This window comes from Mastacembelus armatus, chromosome 3 (assembly GCF_900324485.2).
Source record: "Mastacembelus armatus chromosome 3, fMasArm1.2, whole genome shotgun sequence".
In the NCBI taxonomy this organism is placed as follows: Eukaryota; Metazoa; Chordata; class Actinopteri; order Synbranchiformes; family Mastacembelidae; genus Mastacembelus; species Mastacembelus armatus.
In genome coordinates this window covers 7,672,715-7,692,060 of record NC_046635.1, presented here as the reverse complement: position 1 = coordinate 7,692,060, position 19,346 = coordinate 7,672,715, and the positions used below count along the sequence as shown (strand labels likewise).

Here is a 19,346-nt window from a genome sequence, read left to right as displayed (position 1 = left end):
GAAAATATATATATGCATAAATAGTTAAATGAAGTAGATGAAATAATTCGAACGCAACTCTAAAGGTCCTTTTAAATTTGATTGATAGCACTAAATGTTGAAATGGTTAAATAGTAAGTAATACACATTATAATGCAGTATATGTCACAAACTTAAAGCAAGGTTCTTAGAGAGAGAGATGACTGAACCTGTCCATTCCTCAAATGAATCTCTAATTGTGATTTTTCTTTAATGCCAAATTAAGGCTGGAGTAGCCAATTCCCAATGATTTTATTAGAAAACTCTAAGTTGCATCAGCAAATGTTGCTGAACACACTTTCTTTCTAACTCCATATTTCTGAACTGTACAGAAACGTGTTGAGAATCCGTGAAATATTATTGGTGGAGGCATGCTGAGCTTAAGGTCGACTTCCCAGGGCTCAAGGCAAAGGCCAGAATAGAATAGAGGCCTAGGTTCCAGGGAAAATATAGTCCTTATAGACCCTAGATCCTGTGTGACTTCCACCACTGTTCTACTCAGAAATAATCAAAGAACTCATCAACCATATTATTTAGGCTAAATCCCTAAAAGCATAAGTTACTGCAGTGACAGAGCAGAAACCATTACAACAGAATGCTTTATTAGAAAATCATCATATTCAGAAAAATGGCCTATTCCTTATGCCAGAATTTGTATTAAATTGAGAGTCAGACTTCAAGAGGCTAAAACTAATTCAACATCCACCCACCACACTTCAGGATGATGAAAAATCCCTTGACATTAATTGAGGCTATAAAAAGATCTATTGCACCACCCCATGCCACTGAAACACATAGTGTGGGAGGCTGTCTGTGTCAAGCTTCAATATATAGCAACACATAAGCAGTTTGACACATGTTAATCCAGGCCCAACAACCCTACAACATTTAGTGTTCAACCCCCATCCCCCTTTGCTACACTGCTGTGATACCTTCAGGTGCCTAGTACAGCCTACTGAACATTACATTTGAGATATAAAATCATAATATACCTATTTTCTATCAAGCTGTATTATTGCCATATATTTTATTTATGTAAGGCATCTGACAAATCCTTTTAATAAACACACATTTGTCCTTTTAAATGAAAGATAAAGTTAATCTGCTGCTGTGTAAGTTGTTGGATATGAAAAAATGGAAAATATGTAGGAGCAGTGAAGCAGATTAAAGATTGCAGTGTACTGTCTGTCTTTATAATCGGCCCGTGCTCCCAGATTACTACAGTAGCTGTAATTGTAAGAAATGAACAGTAGTTATGTGAACTATGAATTCCGATTCTTTCAAATGTTATTCTTGAATTCAGCACATTTTTGTCTCGTTTGAAAACTCAAACCAAACCCTCCTCATTGCTTTGTAATGTGCACACTTGTGAAAGGAAAAAAAAAAAGCTAAAAGACAGAAGTACATTTAGAAAAACTCCACAGGTTTGAGTATCTTTAATAATTCATCTTTACACACTCTGAGGCCTTTTTTTTAAAAAAGATGAGAACATTTCATCTAAGAAAAGTGAGGTGGATTGTTCAGAGTGAGACTTCTTACTGACTTGATTACATCTCACTCACTGTATCTGCATGTAATGAAGCAGTTTTGGTACAATGCTAAATATATCTGTGCTAGACACAAAAGCGCTGTGTATACTGTGCTAGGCTGAGTTGAATAAAGTAACTACTGTTATTAAACCACTCCAAAAAAAAATTTCCACATAATGCTGCTGTTTGTATGCAGGCTCTGATCTTTGCGTTGCTTCGATTTGAAAGCAGCAGATTTTAAATTGATTTCACAGTGCAAAATTCATTGGGAATAAAGTGGTTTGAGGTGTTGAATCTCATAGTGAGATGAAGCTGGAGGATGGGGTTTTTCAGCTGCACCATTTATCATTTAACTTTTTGCTTCGCTAACTAATAGACATTCTTTTGCTCCTATTTTCTTTCTCAGACTTTCTGTTTCTCTGATGTCCAATTAAATCTCTTTCTTCTTCATTTCTTTGCTGCTCCCAGAGGGTTGTCTGGAGGACAATGCAAGACAGTGTAAGGCTTCCATTCCTCCTCTTAGCTTCACCAAGTCATCTGTTATGCGGTGTTTTAATCAACCTGCACCACTTCTCTACACTATTCAAAGTTGATATTAATTGCTTGCTTGTGACATGGGTGTTTCTTTGTTTTGGTTGAATATTTTTTTTCCTCATATGCAACTGAACAATAAGGTGCTGTGGCTTATATTTGTAATAGTCTTTAGCCATTTTCTTTTTGTTTTTTGTGAGAAAAAGTGGACTTGGCAGCATGATCATTCAGTGTTAAGGACTGTTATTGCCTTATAGCAACAATCAGATTTAAGTTTGAATCTCTGCCAGTGATCAATTTAGCATTTTCTCTTTGATTTCATATTTTTCTCGCTGTTCAGAGACTTGCAGCTCAAGTTGATTTGACTTTAATTAATTTGCCCATAGGTGTGATTGGCATACAGTATGTTAAGTGTATTACCCCGGGACGACCTAGCAAAGAATCCAGCGTGCCTTCTTGCCTTGTTCCCAGTGCATGCTGGGATAAGCTTATCCACCGGCTGTGGCCTTGTATAGAGATAGGAACAAGTATGCCCTGTTGTTTTTGCTTATTCCTGTGGATAAATGTTGTAGATGTCAAGAATTGGTGTAAAAGTTAATCTAAAGCTAAACTATCAGTTGATTATCATTTAAAAAAAGAATCTAAAGCATTTTCTTAAGCATGTTGTTTGACTATTTCAATAATATCTTTAATAATTTGTAATGACATCTTGAATGTTGTATGTTTCATAATGTTTATTATGATGGCTTTTTTCTATACTTGGTCGATCCATCACCCACCCGTAAAAATCAGTTGCATCACCTTTTGGCATTAGTGCAAATATAAATTAAGCTAATAGTAACACACTGTCTTAATGTGTTGCACACGTAGTGTGCATCCTACTATGACTGTACTGCATGCATATGGTGTTAATAGTAATACTTGCTTCTTCTGAAAGTTGTCAATCAGGTGGTATGTTCACACAGTTTGTTCAGTTTTTTTCTCACATGTTGTGTGTGATTAGGGTCTGATTTGCTACTGGAGCAGCTAATTACATAATAACGGACTGGGATAAATTTGTGAGTAAATGAAAGGTCAAGAGGTGCAGTTCAGTGGCAGGATTTGTCCGTGATCAGCTTAAAAAGCATTGAAGAGCTTCAGGCACAGAAACAATTTGTAAAGGGTTTTGTAAATGTGACATTGATTCAGCATTGAGATTTATGGTTAGACATCATTCTATATATGGCACATTATGTTTCAGTTAAGGTTTATTTTTGAATTATTTGGGCTAATGTATCTTTAACATCTTAGTCTGTCTTCTGGCAGGTCAGAACTGAATAAGATACAAGTCCTTAGATACTGTCTAATTCACTTTGTTTCCAGCTGCTCATTGCTAAATGATTTAAAGCTGCCAGAGGTCTGTGTTGGTAGATTTACAATAAAGCCTTCTGCTATCTAGGAGTTTTATTATCCAAAAGTACCAGGACTACCAAGACAGTAGTACTGACTTACTGTAAATATTACCTTTTTTGAATATGAAAAACAGCTTGGTCTGTTTTATGTGCTTTGAGACTTCAGTATGACAATCCCTCACCACTCACCTCCCCCACCCCATATAGTGAATCCCAATTCACTGTATAATATTGTATAATATATAATTATTGTATGATCTTATGACGTTTACAGTGAAATCTATCTTTCTGTCATTCTCGTTTATCACTGTGACTGAATGGCCTGCTCCTTCTAATCTCAAGAAATGCTACTTTTAAAGAAGGGCTTTTATACTGTCCCTCTATATAGTACAGACCAGAGAAAAAATGCCTGCTCAAAATTTCCAGGAATTCTGTTTGTGTGCATATTGTTTTCTGGCATACTAACTTGTTAAAAAACATAAAACTGATGGCAGCCCCCAGAGGTAGTGTTTAATTAAAAAAAAGATAACATTTTCAGCTTCCACTTCAAACGAACTGCAAAATTAGAGTAGAGCCTCACAGGACTAATAGCATGGTTGTAGTGTCTTAGCCTTGTTGTACAAAACACCATCATTAATTAGAAAGCATTAACAAATATGATCGAGACACATCTTTACTTTCAAAATAAGATGCACTGTCTAGCATGTAAAATGTGACATTATTAGAAAGTAACTCTTCTGTTCATTACTGTCTAGTACTGGAGTACTGGAACATGGTTTCCACCTTGTGTTTCATGTTCACATTGATATTCTGAGAGAGTCAAGAAGTCCATACGATGAGTGTGCACCATCATTTATGTTCATTAATTATCATGCCAATAATAAGCAGATGTCTGATGGCACAGTTGTGACAGAAATCATTTTGTTATCTTCAGCTTAAGCTAACATTGCTGACAGGACTTTACTGCCAATTTCTCCATAGCACAAAAGGTTGCAGGAAAAAATGTAATGCATGTCCACAAAGAATTCCATTATTGACTCATTTGACCAAATTCTAAATATTCTGAACCTCTCTAATGGGTTGTTTGTTGTTGAGTGCTATTGAAATTGGATGCAGTTGCAAGGAAAGTAAATCAGTCATTAGCAGTGGCCAAGATGCTCTCCATGCTCTGTTTCATGTTGTTTTAGCAGAGTGCCAGGAAACGATTGGCCAACAACTATTTTTCTCAGGAAAGAAAAAGTGAATGATGAGCATTGTGTTTCTTCTTTATCAAATGCAGTAATCCAATGTTGATTGGTCCAATGCACTTTAATGTGAAGTTGTTTTTTTAGCCATATTCTACTTAGAGGAATAAAACATTTTATCAAGATTTAAGGAAAAACGCTCAGGATTTGAATGTGTAGAAAAAAACCCATAGGGAAACTTTTTAGATTCTGAGTGAGGGTAGAGATCACCATTCCCACATGAAAGTTTCTTCCTGCCAGAGTAATCAATCATTGATAAATCACTCCACCCAATGCAATTGCAGACACAACTCCCAATTATAACACTATGGCCAAATTGGTTAAATTCATGACTCATTCCATAAAATGGATTCAGTTACAGCTCTAACAAAATTCTGGCATGTACAGCAAATCTGTTCTCTACAGTGTTTCTCTTTAATGGCCACAATTTCTGTGCAGATCAGCAGGCAAAAAAAGTATTACTGGGCATGCTGAGCTAATGTTTTAGCAGTGACAGCCACGTGGTGTGAATGCTGGTGGGGATTTCTAAACAACTCTATATTATATTGTGCTGACAAAGTTCTTGGGAAAATGAGCTGTATACTTTGTAGTTTATAGACTTGACTACATTTTGAATTAATAATGACTGTGGCTGTCGGACAGTGGAAGCTTACATTACTTGCTTTAAGAACTTGGTACTTAATGATATGTGTGACTAAAGCACGTTTTGTGCTATAATTATCCCATATTATGTCTGTCTGAATTGTATCTCTACAGGTAGTCTTAGAATATGGTTATTATTTTTAATTGTTTCAGTTAAGGATGTGAATCTAAAGGTTTGGCCTGAAAGCAGTGAGAGCCAGATATTTTTTCCCAGTTGAGCTCCTTTGATACACAGTAGAACTGCAGCATTCAGCCACACTTTTCTATGAGGTGACTTTACAAGGCTTAAGGCTTTGTTCATACACTGATGAGTATAAATTCATTTAAAATAGATCTGGAAAGTCTATTCATCATTCCATTAATTTGCTTGAGTTTCCATTTGATACTTATTGCTGATGCATTTAAGGTAATGGGATAGTGTGAGATGGGTTGCCTGAGTATTCACCTCCATAGCCTTACAGAGATCAATGAATGGGTCTGTCCAGAGGTGTCTGTCAAAAGAGATGGAAATCTGACATACAGTGAGGTGTAATCAGCCGTGCTCGCTCAACAGAGACTGCAAAATGAATAATGATTCTTTATGGGCAGACACAACAGGTCAATGTGGACTCCTGTCATTGTTTCAAGGCAGCTTAATCACTTTATTTATCATTACATCCATGCCTTCCTCCACCTGCTTCACTTCTTCAGTGCTAATTTGGTGCAGTTTGCACTTCTGCTTCACGTGTAGTTAGACTTTTATGTCCTGCCTTTTTAGTTCAGTTTAGATCATATACGTGTTCTACTGCTGAGCACAATTTACAAAATTGCCCAAAGGCGTCTGTACTCTTCTTATTAAACACCTTTTACAAGTACTTCCAAGCAAGTTAGCAATGTGCACATGAACCTATGCATCACAGACAGTGCAGTAAGCAGTATAATACTCTTCATAGGTGTGGTTGCAGTTTTAATGCTTCACTCTCACAAAACACATAATTGCGGAAAAATGTAGCATAGAAGGCCGAGCAACGCGCACACTCTGTGTCTGTGTGTCTGTTTCTGCTGAAAATAAAAAAGAAAGCTGGACACCTACTGTGGTGGACAGCTGCTTGCGAGCTGTGCACAGTATGGAGCGCGCTTCAGGGAGATATGCTTGTAAATTACAAAAAAATGTTTTGTAGTTTCCAGCTCCTATGTCTGGCCTCTTTGCGGGCCCTTCCAGACTTTTGCTGCTCACTCTTTTTGGAACTACAAAACCTACTCTAGTGCTGCATGAATTTTATATCAACAAAGATTCTAGTATACAGTGTATAATGGCACAAAGATTCCCCACTCAAACATAATCATAACATCATTGACAGCCCTACACATCTCAACCATGTAGTCCTTGTTTCAAATTTCAAAATGATGCCTGAGACAACCAAGTCTGGGCTTGTGAAGCATACATCCCCCTTCACTACACAAATATGATGATACAACAGAGGCTATTTCATTTGTTGATTGTTACCAAGTTGCTGTTTTTTGGAATAAGTGTAGAGGGCAGGGGTTTTGTGTTTCCACATAAATTTAATGATGAACAATAAAGCTGGTAACCATGGGAGCTGGAAAGATGCTGTTATAGAATTTTTTTTAGATCAGTACAGTTTTGTGAACATCAATTATTTCATCACATGTTCTTTGATATAAGTGTCTAATATAAATGCAGAAATGGATAATTAACGTCCTACTGCATGTAAATACCTACATTGTGGGTATAATGCATTGTGATACTGCACACAAACTATACTGTAGCCTTTTCAGGATGCTGGCCTGGAGGCAGTCTGATTAATTAACCAATCATGACTCCGTCATGTAGCAATGCGATAAAGTTGCCTTGTGAAACACCGACAGATGGGATGTAATCATCTCTGTTGTGCTTATTCATAGCCAGTGCCTTCATAGAAGACCTGAACCTGCTGATGTCTCCATGAGGTAAACAAGGAGACATCTCCTTTTATATATTCACTGGATCCTCACAAAAATACAAGGAACCTAACTTAAACCAACCCCTACCCACTTGTATAGCATGCAGTGTGACCACTACATTGTCTTCAGTTTTGTGTAAATTAGAGTAATTTCCCATCTCAAGCTAAATTTGGGTCCAAATTGGTCCACCAGCCCTGGCTGCGTTACCCTCTGAGCAGCTTGTCATTAGATACTGCCAGAAAGTCTCAGTGTGTACTGGAATCTGTTTCTCATCAGCACGCTCTTTATCCCGCTACCTTTTCTCAAGACGCAGTGTTGTTAGAACGTCTGCCTGAAGGTAGAAGGTGTTTACCTCGCTTTAACACAGCAGAGTCTTGTGAGTTAAACTCATCTACGTGAGTTGGCAAGCCAGCTGAAATGAACCAGTGTGTCCAAGGAAATCCTATTTAGTGCATTATTCAAAGCACTGAATCACAAAATGCAGGGTCATTGTGTCTGAGGTAAGCTAGCCCAATTGTAATGAGCAAAACTAGGAACTGACCATTTTGTGCTGCCTTCCCTTTGAGATTCCCCTACTTTTTTAAAATCTGTCTTAGCCACACTTTATATAACTTAAATCCCCCAATGCAGGGAGGTAGACTGGTTTAATCCATGATACCATTACACAGTTCCTGTCAGTGTCCAGGTGGCCAAGATAGGGAGGACTTTTAGTGATCCTGAAGTCTATTCTTGCATAAGTATCAAGGTTAGATAACTCTTAGTGGTGGAGATTCTTCCATGCAGTGCTACAGTTCTACAGTTCTTAGTTGCTACACAACTTACAGGATGTGACATTTCTGCCTGTTTATGAACTTTGTGCAAAAATGACTGAAGTTTACTTTGATGAATGGTGCCGGTAGTACTTTGATAGTGATATTAAAATAGTGCCTGGGTTTACTCTGCTTACATTTTCTGCATTTGAACTCTGTGTTCAAGTTTGGTTGAAATCACACATTTGCATTTTTAATATTTAAAGTCTCCCGAGTCAAGAATTAAGTGAAAAATCAAAGTGACACCAACATGCCAGGGATGTAAACAAATTTATTCCATGAATTATGTGTGGAGCAGATTTTTTTTTTCAGATTATGCAAGAGTTTGGAGTTCAATACTGGAGTGTAAAAGTGGATTAATTCCAGTGTCATATCCTGAACACTGTTGAATAGTTATACTGCTTTTTCCATTTTTGTCCATATGTTGTTACATACCTTTTTTAATACTTTAATGTATTTATCAAAACTATAACCAGCTTATTCATAAAGTTGCTTTAGTAGCTTTACCTTACAGAGAAGCATCTGTTTATACAGGCGTTTTTTCCCCCAAATGATGTGTTTACCCTTGGGTAGGGACACAAAACCAGCTGTGTATGAAACTTCCATCTGTGCTTACATTAGCCAGGTCATGGTTTGTTTAGCTTGAATGTGCTGTACTAAAACTGTTCAATATCACTTGAGGTCCAATTTTACTGCTTTATAGTAACATGAATTCAGTTTTGTCCAATATAAAAGAATAGACTGAAAAACAAACATCAAGCAGTCATTGTTTAGTTAGCATTGTGTGTGGAGTCACAGTGAAGAACAACTTGGTTTTTAGGCATATGCATATAAGATATGTATATGCTCTCATACTATAGAATATACATTACAATGCACTCTAAGCACATAATTTCACTTGTAGACAACTGCAGTTTGGTTATATGGATGCACATGAAGAGTGTAGGCTCACATTCTTGTTCTATATTTCCCAGATTTATACTTTGTCATTGTGTTTAAATGTATCGCTGTCAAAAGCCTCTCAGTAGTTCATATGTACACACATTGTGTAGGAACTCACATTTATATTGATATTGGTGTGGAACAAAAGTAGCTCTGGAAAGTCTGAAATCAATATCTGGTTTGAAACTCAGTTCAGCCAAAGCCAGAGAGATGATGACTAGATTGACAGACAGTTGGTTCTAAAAAAAAAAAGGTTGCTTTTTCCTGTAATGGGTCCAACAGTTAGGCCTGACTCTTGATGGTTTCTGAGTATATGCAAGAGTTCTTAATACTGGCTGCTTTCTTGTTATTAGAAGGTTTCATGTTTTTTGAGCCTCATTATAGCTGATAACTGCTGATCGTTTCCACACTGGATCAGACACAGATCATCGCTATAATGCATATTTGAAATAAATTCTCTCTTATTAATTGTATTCTAGTCCATAGAGCAAGTGCAGAAATGTGAGTACATTTTTTCCCATGGTTCTCAAAAGAGGAAATATTTGTATGTACAGTTTGTGAAAACATCCTTCTAAAATGATAACAGATAAATGAAGTGGTAATATTTCTTGGGTTTATCACATTTCTCATTTCTGTGTTGTCATTAAAGCTGCATGTCTAAAGATTTACATCTAAACTGTGAGATTATCTTGTCAGGTAAATAGTAAATACAGTGTAATATGAGCATGACTTTGTTACTTTATTGTAAATAGCATTACCATGATAACAAATACACACACACATGCACACATGGTGCTTTAAAAAATATGAAGGTTATTGAACAAAGCAGTTGTGATGGGGACAGGTTGTGAATTGCGTAAGAACCTACTGTGTGTGTTGGAATTAACAGATGTGTGGGATGTTATTATGGTCACAGAACCTCCACTAATTGTATAATTAGCTCTAGACACAATCAGGAAAGGGATAAAATATTGCATTAATCAGTTAGAGTAGTAGTAAACCTTGTTGTGCAAATGACCACTATCTACACTGACTTACCAGCCACTGAAATGTGTTTATACTGTATGTTTAATTAAGACAAATTTGTATCTAAATCCTTGGGCCAGCATCAGTAAAAACAGTGGCGAGTTACCCATAAATCCACATCACTTGGATGTAATATTGAAAGCAGAGATGGCAGTTAAAGGAGGCCTTAAGTTCCTACAAACTGCCCCTCTGATACCTTCTTATCCTGCCAAAAACCCAGCCTTCTTAAAAGAACTCACACTGACCGGATATTATTATTTCCCATGCCACCCATTCATCCACGCACCTCAATACCTGGCTGTGACAACCTCTCTAGTTTAAGTGAAGCAACAAAGGGGAAGTAGTGAAGCTCCTGGACTCTCTTGGTTTGTAGACAGCAGTACCGCAGCATGGCTTGGCTCATTTCACCTATAAAAATCTAACCGCAAAACATATTTATTATACTTAATGTAATGGCCACAGAGTTGTAGACTTCTGAGCTCTTAGACATCTCTCTGTGCAGATATTACCTTGACCTCCATACTTGTATAGTAATCACCTTAGTCCAAGACATCAGACTGCCAAAAGCCAACATTGTTGCACCTCTACATACAAGCCACTACGTACTACTTTAGTTATTATGTAGTCAGTTAAATAAGATGAGCCCTATCTATTAATCAAAGTCACTTTGGGTTATTCTTAATACATATAGATTGGTGGTGTTTGCACCAGTGATTTGAATTTGGTCATAACCTAAGCCCAGAATTATGAAGTTGTAATTGTTTACTCTGAAGACTTTAAAATTTGCCAATATAATGTTAATCACTAACAAGCAATTAAAGTTCTGTGTAAAAAAAAAAAAAAACATTTTTGGTGTACTATATTAAGAAGAAGAAAAGGTAATATAATTCATAGAAACATGTAGGTATGGCTTGAGCAAATCTGATAAACAGTGGCCATGCATGATTAGCAATCAAACAGATTAAAATTTATTCCAATTAAAATTGTATTCCGTTGCTAAAGTATGATGGTGCACATTTTTTATCTACACTTTGGTTCTCCAAAACTCCCAAAAACCTGTGCTTAGTTTAATTCTGTTTTAAAGAATTTAAACCATTTGGGGGTTTAAATCAACACAAGGAGCCTGGATACAGCTTGAACTTACCTTGCAAAGCCCTTATGTCTGTTCCAAGTGGTACTGGATTTCATCTTGCAGTGCCCCGTGTTATGTGAAGCTAAAGTTGTACCCCTTTATCATCCCATTAGAGTTTCATCTTTTGTAATCAAAAATGCAAATGTGGCTTTTATTTCACCGCTTTGCCATCTGCTTTTATTTGTATTTGTTTTAAAAAAAAAAGTTCTTTTTTTTTCCCTAAAAGCAGCTATTGTATGAGTCATTTGACAAGACTGACAAGCTGGTGGTGCGTGCTTTGGTTGCGATTAATGCTTTCTTCTAAAACACAGTGAGTCAGAGTGGATCACATTGTTTTTGTGAAATCAATTAAGATGGGATTTGTTAGAGGCCCATGTGTGTTTTTCACTTTTGTTAACGGAGATATAAGCAAGAGCCAACCACAGTGTTTAATCCTTGTTTCATTGCTTTTCGGCTCCACATATACCACTCTTCCCAGTGACAGCAAGGTAGTTTGAAGCTACACAGAAAATATGTCCACATAGCACTGATTAGCATTCATTGGTAAGTGCTTGCCAAGACAAAAGCTTAACAAAACAAACAATGAAAAAAAGATTATAATGAGAGGCTGGACGGATGGCAAGTGGAGATGACCTGTGAATGTCCTAATTAAAATTACTTGCATGCATTGCTGGAGGGTGCCCTACATGCTCTGATAAATCAACAATCACTTGATACCATTTCCAAAACTAAGCAAACCAAGGAGGAGGCGTGTTGTGATGAAGTTTTGTCTTTTGTCTTTGGTTCAGGCAGTGCTCAAAGGAAAGAAGGAAATAAATTAGAGCCATACTCATCAGGGTTCTTGACTGTCAAATCTGCAGGTTTTGAGATGTTTCTCTACTTTCTGTTATCACAAGGCTATCTTGGCCGTTTCGTCTTGGTTCACAGCATAGATGCCAGATGCACATAATTGGTTTTGAATAAGTTTTAACAACCCTGAGTGAGCCCAAGTATTTTAAAATGTAATCTTTTGATCACTGAAATCACCCGTTTTCAGCATGTCTCTTCAACAGAAAACTTGTGAAAACTGTTAAAGGATAGTGTTGAGAGTTATAGAATTAAGTCATCATCCACCATATATGCATTGAAATAATTCGAAGTGAATGTTATCTTCACCTCTCTTTATGTTGCCTATGGAGAAACACTTTTGCTGAGCTGATACAAAGTGAGCAACAAGCCTCTTAATGTACAAATGGTACAGTATTTGAATGTAGCATCAGGTTGGACTTGACAGGTTAATGTAGGCATAACTGGTGTTTTAGACAAATGACCTTAGCTTGGAATAAAGTTGCTTGTATGAGGTTAATTAGTGTTGAATAACACTGATGTCAGTTAGGATGGCTAGTTAGGCTAATTTGACAACACACAACAGTGCATAAAATTAATAAACACAAGTTGTGCTCCTGTTAAAACTGCATACTTATTTTTTAGCTTATTATCAAGATTAAGAGGTATAATTTCAGCATACTGCATGTGGCTGTCATTATGAAATTAATAGATCATTTTAAATCTGAAAATAAACAGGTATTATGTGCCTAAATTTTAAAAAAAAAACTGCATCAGTGTTCTCGATCTTGTCTACCAATCAATCTGTAGTTGTTATCAGTTATTTGGAGGTTTCTGAGAAGTAGGGCAGCAGTGAGGTCTACCAGTGAGTGGATGAGAAACACTAAATGTTCAGCTGCATCACATCCTGCGGCTGCAGCAGCAGCACAGATGCGATGGAAAGTAGTCCCTGTTGTAGCTGGAGTCAGAGTCACTGCCCTGAGCACTCATGTAAAGGCTCAGGGTGAAGTTTTAGTCTTCACCATTCAACTGCAAAAGTGCTTGTGTGTTTTTGCGTGCATGTGTGCATTAATATGTTTCTAAGGGTCTACTGTGTTTGTGTACAGCTGTAGGTGTGCTGTACAATAGGCTGTGCTTATACTGAACTCTTGACACTGTTTATGCAGATTGTACTTTAGGTCATACAGATCGAGCATGCTGATTTATATTTTCATAAGCACCAGTTCCAAAAATATAATGGTTTTATTTACATACAGTAGAGGTTTATATATGAGTTATTCTTCTTCTCTGGTTAATATGAAATATCCCTGTTCCTGCAGACACTCTGCTGTCAGAGTCGATCATATCAATATCACTATCAAGTGAAATTCTAAATCACATTTTAATCTGATCCGTATTTTGTTGTGTTGCTGTGGGCCATCATGAATCAGAGCCACACCAGCAGGTGTTAAACCTAACCAGCTTTGGTGTCTCCATGACAGGATTACCACATCAAATGCAAGGGCAGTCTCCTGCAGTGGCATCCTGTTGGTACAGGCCCTTTCATGTCCTGTTAAGACCCAAGGCTTCGCCTTGTGCACTCTCCCAAATCCCCAGTGTAACTAGGACACGTTGAGGGTTGTGTGTTCAGTTGTCCACTTTTAAATGTGTGTGCTTTTGCTTATATTTCAATTCTATTTTCTTTATTCTACCTAAAGAAAAAAGGCACACACATCTAAAATGTAACATGTAACATGTAACATAGGTCAACAAGTGGATTTCACATTTGTTTCAGATTTTTTGTTTATGGCTCGCAGAGTCATAATTAAAAATAGCCTCTACTTAATCTTTGTATAGCAAAATGTCATATCAGTGATCAGCTTTCAGTTTCGGCTACAGTTCTCAGCCTAGCATAACCTATTACTATTATTAAAGAAGCAAAAACAAAAATTTCAAAGACCTTTCCATGTTAGGTGGCAGAGAATATAGTGCAAACTGTAGATGGGAATGTAGCAATTGCAAAACATAAACAGAAAGTTGTAGCAGTTAGTAGAAATACAAAATGCAGCAATGGGATTATAATTCTACAATAGGATTAAAACCCATTCAATACTAATGTAGTAAATCCAGTTTAAATTCAATAAATTTAATCCAAGAAACAGCTACAGAGAAGAATCCAGTGAAATATGTAAATCCAAAGAAACATTTCCAGTTTGTCACATGATTCAGATTTCAGCATGCAAATGAATTGGATAATGTGTAAGGAATTAGTTAGTATTTTAATTAATATAAACATAAGACTGACTTCTCCATTTTTTATCTTTTAATTGTTTAAATCTCAGTAAGGGCTAACAACAGCTGGCACATGCAGATGTGTAGCACTGTTTAATATTTAGCATAAGGAAAAGTACTCAAGTAGTTGTCATACTCTTGGCCTCATCAGTAATAGGTGTCTGCTCTATTCAGCTATGGTTTTATTAAATAAACCACAGGCTACATTGCTGCTCCATGGGTTATTGGCGCAGGGTTGCTAGAGCTAACCTTATAGAGCTAACCTTATATAGCTACTGTTCTCTCTCTCTGCTGTCTCCCCGCCAGCAGTGCATTCAGTCCCACCTCCTGACCTGACCAAGAGTGCACCCAATGACTGACAGCTGACATTACTGAGAGATTTCCATTTCTATATACTTGTATGTTAACAACAAAGCACTGTTAGGTTTGAAGTATTATATCATGTATGTATCCATGATGTTCATGCAGTATCCAAAAAGCTGAGTACACTCTGGGTTAGTGTCTCTAAAATATTAAGCAATTACAAACTTTACCCATTTAATACAATTTTCTCAAGCTAAGGAACAAAAATAATGACTCCAATTAGTTTGAAAAACACAAATACTTTGTATTTCTGCCTTTATTTTACAGATACAGATTAAATCATCCTGTACATGAATGATACCAGTCAAACCTGTGATTCTTCACAGATGATTCTTTTCAGCTGCTCTTTGCTGAATGGGCTTTACTGCCCTACCTTTTGTAAAGTACTCAAAAGAACTATCTAATACTCCAGAGGCATGTGGATTGTAGTCAAGGAAAAAATGTTGCCAGATATTTAAAATGTCTTGTATATTTTCATTGTGTTTGGTATCATTGTCATGCTGACTGAGTCATTTTTTATTCAGCATTTGACTTAACAGGCTTACATTCACACTTGCATTTCAGGGTCCATAACAAACATTCTGGACCTCTTCTGATCCAAACTAATTTATTTTGGGTTTGTTTAACCAGTGACCATGCTGCTTATTTTTTCTTATTTTCAGGTTACCGGCTACATGAATCTTGCAGGCATTATTTTTCAAGTATGCCCACTGTGCTCTCTACTGTAGGTAGCATGACTCTTCCCTTCTCTTTTTATCATTCCTACCTCTCTACTGCAACCATGGTGCGGTTTATTAAAATTTTCAGTTACTGATTCTCTTGTATTGTCTTACAAGGTCTCCCTATCTGGTTTTGTACTTGTTTTGGCACGTGGAACCAAGTTGCATTTGCCACAACCCCAGCCAACACTGAGAAAGCTGTGATGTTCACTCATTATTTTAAAAACTTACTCATACATTTAGCCTCAACTAGAAATCAGAGGTGCATTTTTGCCATGATCACGAGTAAATTGTCTTTTGTTGTGGAAATCTGTGATCTACAGTATATTTCTAATGTATTCTAGCTAGCCAATTTATTTTTAACTATGCATAGGATCAAATGCCTGTCACTTCGAGTTAAAGACAAAATATGTAAAATTATCAAATTTGGATACTCCCCAGATTAAAAAGTCATGTAGGCTGCATTAACTGGCAACTTTAAATTACCTGAATGTGAGTGTAATTGGATAATCCAGCAGGTAAAATCTGTTAGCAGGATGTATGGTTTCAGCCAGCAAAATCAATGTTTGTGTACTTTTGTGCGAAATGAACGACCCATTTTTTGGAAGAGTAAAAAATTATTTGAATCATTCTGTTATTGTAAATTGCACAGCATATGTGACATCATAGACTGGAAGGCTTGCATGGAAAGTAGCACAACAGAAAGAGGGTTTAAGCAAGGGTAAATGAAAAGCTGCATTATTAAGAAACATACTGCTAACAGTACAACTACGAGTCCATGGATCTGTATATAGTTCGAGTGAATGTTTGCTGTAGATATTCTATCTCAAATCACTAAAGATTTGAAAGTGTATTGTCAAATAGGAGTGAAACTGCAACCTTGGAGAACAGTTACTCTGACTTGTGATTTTCAGCATAACACACTGTGCCTGATCTGTTAATGGCTTGCACCTGTAAAAAAAAAAAAAAAACTGTTAACAGTTAGCACTTGTAAGAAATGTATGAAAACTGATCTGTTAACAGGGTGTGCAGGTGATTACATTTATTAATCCCTGTACTGTTAGAAATATGCCCTATGTCTGGAAAAAGCATAAAAAATATGTAGGGAGTATATGTAAATAGACTATTAATGTGACAGACTGCTGGAAGTCACTGCTGGAAAGGTAATTGTATGATGAAGTACAGAGGAAGTGTGTTAGACATCTACTCATAGATATGGTAAGTCGGCTGTGAGAATTTGCTGTAGTGATATCAGTATCACTAAAATATTAAATTATTTATAATTATATCCTCTTCCAGTAACTGTATTCTTTTTAAGTTGAAATACAAGGCACTTGGGCCCCAAAATAACCTACAAACACCACAGCTTTCTGTATTCTTTAGTCTCTGTTTCTCTATGTTAATTTCTCTAAGTAACCTGACTCCACATGGTAAGGAAGTGCTTGAACAAGTAAGAGACCAGATTGTGAGGCTTCATAAATACTGAATACTGAACATCAGCCAAAACACAGTTGCAGGATTATCTGTGGAAATTGGTGTTCATGGACTGCTCAGACAGCGTGACGGACATTGCATTGAGTCAATCTCTATGGACAGTTTCCAAGAAGAAAACCACAATTCACAAACCTGCAACATTAAACTTAGCCAAAGAACATAAAAAGAAGCCTAATGAATATTGGCAGCACATTTTTGGTCAGATGAAATCAAAATAAATTAGTTTGAATCAGATGAGCTCCAGCATCTTTGGCATGGACCAGACTACCACAGTGACTGCATATTGCCAAAAAATGAAACATGTAGGTGGCAGTGTACTGTTATAAGGTTGTAGGGTAGATGACAAGTACAGATAACACTGTGAATATAAGATTATAAAACTGAAGGAAAAGATGACTTTGAGGCTGAAGACACAGGCAGAAGAATTTTCCAACATGATGTCAAACACATTGCAAAAATCTCAGAAGCATTTTTAAAGTCGAAAAAAAAAAAAGTGTAACCTGACCAAGACCTCTACTGTATAACACCTTTGGAGCAGATGGTACAGTAGAGCAACAAAATGTCTGCAGCAAAGAACAAAGAATAACAGAACATCTCTCTACAGATTTGTGCAAAAATGGTATAGTAAAAAACATATAAAATACTTGGAAAAATAAAGGAATGCTATTATCGAAGGGTGTACAGATTTCCTTTGTAGGTCATTCTTAAATATGGACCATTCATCATAGTTTAATTACTCACAACATAGCTAAATTCTTTTTCCTGTGCTTCAACAAAAACCCTTTCCACCACAGATGAGAGGCCTGAGGCATTCATTCATTTCAGGCAATAGTTCATTCATGGAGCAAGAGGAAGAAGGAGTAGGAAGTGTGTTTTTTGTGTTTTTTTTTTTTGTTTGTTTGTTTTTTTAAATATATTTTTGGAGATTGTATTTTGTTTCTGGCAAGTTACTACTACAGTACTGTCCATACATTCTGAATGAAGTCCTTACTTATTAATATCACACCACTTTGTTTCTGAAGTTAAAGCAAAATATATCTGTATGTTGGGGTGACTCAGCTGAAATACTACTAAGATTAAGAATTGGGACACTGGGCTTTATATTCAATCAGAAGTTGTTTTTGAAATAAATTGAAAGAAATCTATGTTTTTCAGGCCCTTGAAGAAATTCAGCAGCTGACATTGGATTAAATCCAAAACAATTTAAAGAAAAAATTGTGACATTTTTGAAAGCAGTGAAACTCCAAAGGGATGATCATTGACCTATCAGTAATCTCTCTTGCTAAAATATATGTTAAACCCCAAAACACCCAAATACAAACTAACAATGAATATGTCACCTGTCTAACACCAGGCTCAGTTGGCGACTCTGCTTTGTTTTGTGAATGTGAGTTATAATATCTATGGGATTAGTCTTTTTGTTTGGAATTTTTAAACATAAGGTAACCTGTGTCACTGAATTCATCAACCCAGGAGTAAGCAAAACCATACTACAGCCAAAGTTTTCATGAATGTATGTGTACAGTATGTGACCACCGTGAATTTCTGCAGCATGAAATTTATTTGTGAGTGTACATAAACACCTGTAATTATTGACAGGACATTTTCATTTGTTACTTTGTCTTGAAAATACACAGCAAAATTAGTTCTTTGTTTTAAAAAGAGAGGAAGGAAGGAGGGAGATGATGATGTTCAAACCTCAGTTTCTCTTCTTTTATCTCCTGCTTGCTGTCCAAAATTCTTGCTGAGTAATGGAATCAGGCAGGGCTGACCGCTCATGCCAAATATTAAATTTGAAATCCCTTGTCTGTCTTGTAGGAATCACAGATGAACACAATATGCAGGGAAGTTGACAAGAAGAAAAATGTGAAAAAAAAAAAAACTCCAGGCAGGCCAACAGAATTTCTCTCTTGATGGAATAAATAATTAGAAATGGCTGAGCAACTACCCAAATTAGTCCATCTGATCCAAACTTTCCACATTTGGAAACTAATTAAGTTGTGTGTTCAGTACTCCAGTGACACTGTTATTTGAGCCATTGAAGTAGAAAACTATTAGCCTAATATATTTCTGTCCTCTGTTTTGGCCCATGGCAGGTGATTGACATCAAAGAGAAGTTGAAGGAGTCCAAGAGGTTCTGGTCCAGCCTTCCAGATGACATCTGTGCCAAGGGCAAGCTCACCGAGTCTGATGAGGAGCAGTGCTGGAACAGCCACACTAAGGGCAGGTGAGGACTTCACTTTAAAACCTAATAAAGCCAACCCCACTCTCGGGTTATCACATTTTGCCTGCCAAGGATTAAAATAATCAGACAGTGTTCCCAGATTAACACTCTCTCTATAAGTACAATAGTTAGTGCTTATATGGAGAACTTCAATACAGCATAAGCACTGAGGCTCTAATACCCAGAGGACTGTGGAGTTTCCAACACCCCTTATCACACTGCAGCATGTAGAGTATCGCTGA

General features: G+C 36.7%; 1 protein-coding gene across 2 annotated transcripts in view; it reads left to right on the top strand.

Moving 5' to 3' along the window:
- Nucleotides 1-19,346, top strand: part of gpc6a (glypican 6a) — a 116,460-nt gene that overhangs the window by 92,537 nt on the left and 4,577 nt on the right. For both annotated transcript variants that reach the window (XM_026320452.1, XM_026320453.1), the window contains exon 7: nt 18,977-19,107. In XM_026320452.1, coding sequence (XP_026176237.1) covers nt 18,977-19,107 — 131 coding nt within the window. The remainder of the gene's footprint in view (nt 1-18,976; nt 19,108-19,346) is intronic.